The sequence below is a fragment of the Entelurus aequoreus genome, linkage group LG08 (assembly GCF_033978785.1).
Source record: "Entelurus aequoreus isolate RoL-2023_Sb linkage group LG08, RoL_Eaeq_v1.1, whole genome shotgun sequence".
NCBI lineage: Eukaryota > Metazoa > Chordata > Actinopteri > Syngnathiformes > Syngnathidae > Entelurus > Entelurus aequoreus.
In genome coordinates, this window is record NC_084738.1 from 30292422 (window position 1) to 30298421 (window position 6000).

Here is a 6000-nt window from a genome sequence, read left to right on the forward strand (position 1 = left end):
AAGGTTACTGATAGAAATTGCACCCCTCAACTTGGGGGTACAGTTTGCGTCTGCAAATGTTGCATGTATTTTTTATCTGTGTGAAACAGGGTTTGTCATGCTATATTTTGTAATATGTGGTGACTGAGTGTGTCAAATATATGGTCGCGGGGGTCACTGGAGCCTATCTCAGCTGCATTCGGACGGTAGGCGGGGTACACCCTGGACATATATATATATATATATATATATATATATATATATATATATATATATATATATATATATATATATATATATATATATATATATAGTAATAGTAATAGTACATAAGCAAATGTGTACATTGAAGCATTATGAAGTAATACATATTTATATGTGATTTTGTTTTGCTGTTTGGGTTTGTCTGCAAAAATGCTAAATAAACAGTTAATAAATTATTTTATTTTATAATAAAAATGTATTTTGACAATTAAATCTAGTGTATATGTAATGAGGAAAAATGCTAAATTATTTTTAGCTACAATATATGCTTAATATTTGAGCAGTGCATGGGACTATCACAACTGCAAACAAGTTGTTTTTAAATGTAAAGGGTACATCATTCTGAGTTATTGATTTGTGTGTCGGCTTTTGATGTAAAAATACAAGATATGAAAAATATTCATATTGTAGTTATCTAATTTGAAGGCAAGGATTACGATGTGTTTATTCTATTGACAAAAACAGAATTGCAAAGTTGATATTGCTTCAGTGGGCCCTTTATTGCTTTCCTCGGGAGACAAACATATGACAACACACGTCGAATCCCAAATGCAAGATGCAGTTTAGTGGTACTGTCTTCCCAGAGCGGACACCACCACAGACAAGAACTTCTGCCAGGCGGCCTGAGTGTCAGCATTGAATGCATTTCCCATCCTGGCTGCGATGACGATGGTCAAACAGTCGGCCAGCAACTACGTGAACAAAACAACCACAGTCAGCGTTGTCATGATTCTGACAAATAAGTTACTTGACATTACTTCACAAAAGATTTACCCTGAAGTTGTCGGGATCCACGTGCAGCTTCTCAGAGTGCAGCACGCTCAGTTCGGCGTAGGTTTCCTTGATGTTGTCCATGTTCTTGAAGGCCCGGTCCAGCCCGTGCAGGATTTTGACGCCATGAGCTGCGATTTGGGGGTTGCTCTTGATGGCTTCAGCATTGTAGAGGTTACCGAAGGCACCGAAGTACCTCTGAGTCCATGGGTAGACGATCAGACACCTGTATGGAGACAATTCAAAGGTGAATTCAATGAACTGATTTGCATTCTATAGTCAACAATCTACCTGCAGAGAGCCTTGGAGCCGATGTCGTCGTAGTCCAGGCCGGTCATGATGCCGGTGATGATGGATCGCTCTTGTTCAGTCCACTCAACCATGTTGCCGCTTGTTTGTTTCGGTTCAGGTTTCAGGAGAAAATGCTGAATAGAGCTCCAGACGCTCCGCGGTTCTATTTAAACGGCTCAAAGGTCCCCCCGCCCTGAAGGAGAACGTGCTATGATAGGCTGCAGATGGAAGGCTGCAGATAAACCATAGACCCTTCTCGAACTTTCTGGATGTTTCTCAATGTATAAACCTTCACAAAAAAAGAAATACATTAAGACATTTTAAAAAGACTGTTGCCTTATTATTTATACTGTACTTACGGGTGCATTACAATAAACAATCTTTGATGAGGATATTTATTACAGTAGTTTAATTCAAAAAGTAAAATTATTACATTCTATGCACTACACACAGACAATGTCTTTTTTAACTTAATTATTATGAAGATTCATTTCATCTATGATTATGAACTCATTAAAAATTTCAGTATGACATATATTTTAAAAAATGTCAAAAAGTTGAATATTGATTGAATCCAACTTTCTATAATTGGTCTCTTTGTTTGAACAGAACATCTAAAATCAAATAACTTTCTCACCACTTTCTAATTGATTGATATGCACCTGTATTTGTATATCTATATGCACATAGTGTGTACGCACTGTACACAGATCGACACACACATACATTTTTCAAGTAAAAAGTCCACTATAAAGAATCTACCATGACAGTTTAATTAAAGTCTGTGTTTGTGTTTGCTTAAAATTATACACATTAGTAATATTTACAAGCATGCATACTTTTGTTACAATACAATTCAAATATTCAACAGCTAAATAGAAATAATTGAAAGAGACCAAGTTGCTACATTTTAATAATAACCATACACTGGGGGTTGAATCATCATATCCTAATTGAATAAATCACTAAAAAGCGCATGCATTATAATAAATTGAGAAAAAAAAAGAAGATTTTTCATGGAGTGTATTGTGGTATATAGTCATAGTTCAAATGTGTATATTTGAACCCCGGAAAACTGTTTCCAACGCTCATCATTTTCTTCAAGCTTATTGCAATATATATATATATATATATATATATATATATATATATATATATATATATATATATATATATATATATATATATATATATATACATATATATATATACATATATACATATATATATTATATATATACATTTATATATATACTTATATATATATATATATATATATATATATATATATATATATATATATATATATATATATATATGTATATATATATATATATATATGTATATATATATATATATATATATATATATATATATATATATATATATATATATATATATATATATATATATATATATATATATATATATATATATATATATATGTATATATATATATATATATATATATATATATATATATATATATATATATATATATATATATATATATATATATATATATATATATATATATATATAAACACAAATATATTTATATACATATCTATTTTTTTTATTTTAGAGAACATTTATTTGATGTTACTGTGGTCTAATTAACTAAAGCGTCCAAAAAAGTATTGGGTCTTTTCATGTTTGAGTGTTATCGTTAAAACCACACCGGTGTTATCTTCAGTAGCGCCCCCTCCGCCCAGTAACACACAGCCGAAAGTCAAATATTTTTATTACAAAGATACTGCAAGAAAGGGGTATATGTCAATTAAGCAAACTTAATTTTTTTTCTTAAATTAAATTTATAAAACAATAAACCATTTTAATCAGATTAATCACAGGGTTACTGTGGGCTAATTTTAATTAACCACAATTAATAGCATTCATTTTATTGCATATTAAAGAGACTCGAACAAGAAGGAACTACCGGTATACATCATATGCACTTAACATGGTTATTAACATCTTTACCATCATTTTCAAAGTAACATATTTTTTATTCTAAACAAACAGTTATTGGCATTAATTACTCATTTTGTGTTATAAATGTGCTATTTTTAGATGGAAGTTCTTTGGTGAAAAGAAATTTGCTTCCTGCAGTGTACATACTGCTCTATGTTGGTCAACTGCTCCATCATTTCACGTCATTTTAGGCAGGCCACATAATTTTATGTGGTCCGCCGCATCATTTGATGTGATCCACCGTGTCATTCAATTTGGTCCACCACATCATTTAAAGTGGTCTGTTACATAATTTAATGTGGCACGCGAAATCATTCTATATGGTCCGGCGCATCATTTTATGTGGTTATAACATAACATTAATTTGGCCCTAGTGTGTGAATGTTGTCTGTCTATCTGTGTTGGCCCTGCGATGGGGTGGCAACTTGTCCAGGGTGTACCACGCCTACCGCCCGAATGCAACTGAGATAGACTCCAGCACCCCCCGCGACCCCGAAACGGACAAGCGGTAGAAAATGGATGGATGGATGGATGGATGGATGGATGGATGGATAACATAACATGGTCAGGTAGCTGACCATGTTATTTATGTAGCCTGTACATATATACAGGACTGTCTCAGAAAATTAGAATATTGTGATAAAGTTCTTTATTTTCTGTAATGCAATTAAAAAAACAAAAATGTCATACATTCTGGATTCATTACACATCAACTGAAATATTGCAAGCCTTTTATTATTTTAATATTGCCGATTATGGCATACAGCTTAAGAAAACTCAAAAATCGTATCTCAAAAAATTAGAATATTTCCTCAGACCAAGTAAAAAAAAAAGATTTATAACAGCAAAACAAAATCAAACATTTGAAAATGTCAATTAATGCACTCAGTACTTGGTTGGGAATCCTTTTGTACGAATTACTGCATCAATGTGGCGTGGCATGGAGGCAATCAGCCTGTGGCATTGCTGAGGTGTTATGGATGCCCAGGATGCTTCAATAGCGGCCTTTAGCTCATTTGCATTATTGGGTCTGGTGTCTTTCAGCTTCTTCTTCACAATACCCCACAAATTCTCTATGGGGTTCAGGTCAGGGGAGTTGGCAGGCCAATCGAGGACAGTAATGCCATGGTCAGTACACCAGTTACTGGTGGTTTTGGCACTGTAGGCAGGTGTCAGATCATGCTGGAAAAAGAAATCATCATCTCCATAGAGCTTTTCAACAGATGGAAGCATGTAGAGCTCTAAAATCTCTAGAAGCGTCTGACTTGGGCTATGGAAAAGAAGCACTGGACAGTTGCAGAGTGGTCCAGAGTCCTGTTTTCAGACGAAAGCAAGTTTTGTATTTAATTTGGAAGTCAAGGCGCTAGAGTCTGGAGGAAGGCTGGAGAGGAGAAAAATCCAAGTTGCTTGAAATCCAGTGTGAAGTTCCCACAGTCAGCAATGGTTTGGGGAGCCATGTCAGCTGCTGGTGTTGGTCCACTGTGTTTCATCAAGTCCAGAGTCAATGCAGCTGTGTACCAAGAGATTTTAGAGCACTACATGCTTCCATCTGTTGAAACGCTCTATGGAGATGATTTCATTTTCCAGCATAATCTGACACCTGCCCACAGTGCCAAAACCACCAGTAACTGGTGTACTGACCATGGCATTACTGTCTTTGATTGGCCTGCCAACTCCCCTGACCTGAACCCCATAGAGAATTTGTGGGGTATTGTGAAGAAGAAGCTGAAAGACACCAGACCCAATAATGCAAATGAGCTAAAGGCCGCTATTGAACCATCTTGGGCATCCAAAACACCTCAGCAATGCCACAGGCTGATTGCGTATATGCCACGCCGCATTGATGCAGTAATCCGTGCAAAAGGATTCCCAACCAAGTATTGAGTGCATTAATTGACATTTCCAAATGTTTGATTTTGTTTTGCTGTTATAAATCTTTTTTTTACTTGGTCTGAGGAAATATTCTAATTTTTTGAGATACGATTTTTGAGTTTTCTTAAGCTGTATGCCATAATCAGCATTGATGTGTAATGAATCCAGAATGTATGACATTTTTGTTTTTTTAATTGCATTACAGAAAATAAAGGACTTTGTCTATATATATATATATATATATGTATGTATATATATATATATATATATATATATATATATATATATATATATATATATATATATATATATATATATATATATATATATATATATATATATATATATATATATATATATATATATATATATATAATGTCATGGCTGTCTTGACTTTCAAATCATTTCTACAACTCCTATTTTTTTTTGTGATAGAGTGATTGGAGCACACACTTGCTGGTCACAAAAAACATTCATGAAGTTTGGTTCTTTTATGAATTTATTATGGGTCTACTGGAAATGTGACCAAATCTGCTGGGTCAAAAGTATACATACAGCAATGTTAATATTTGGTTACATGTCCCTTGGCAAGTTTCACTGCAATAAGGTGCTTTTGGTAGCCATCCACAAGCTTGACAAAATCGGTGCAGTTCAGCTAAATGTGTTGGTTTTCTGACATGGACTTGTTTCTTCAGCATTGTCCACACGTTTAAGTCCGGACTTTGGGAAGGCCATTCTAAAACCTTCATTCTAGCCTGATTTAGCCATTCCTTTACCACTTTTGACGTGTGTTTGGGGTCATTGTCAATCAATCAATCAATCAATGTTTATTTATATAGCCCTAAATCA

General features: G+C 33.9%; 1 protein-coding gene across 1 annotated transcript; it reads right to left on the bottom strand.

Moving 5' to 3' along the window:
• Positions 1–722: 722 nt before the first annotated feature.
• On the bottom strand, positions 723–1469 carry LOC133655771 (hemoglobin subunit beta-2-like). Its single transcript, XM_062056235.1, has 3 exons — positions 1306–1469; positions 1018–1240; positions 723–935 (listed from the first exon to the last, which is right to left on the bottom strand). The coding sequence occupies exons 1-3, from the start codon at positions 1395–1397 to the stop codon at positions 807–809; spliced, it is 444 nt and encodes a 147-aa protein (XP_061912219.1). The 5' UTR covers positions 1398–1469; the 3' UTR covers positions 723–806.
• Between the last annotated feature and the right edge of the window lie 4531 nt (positions 1470–6000).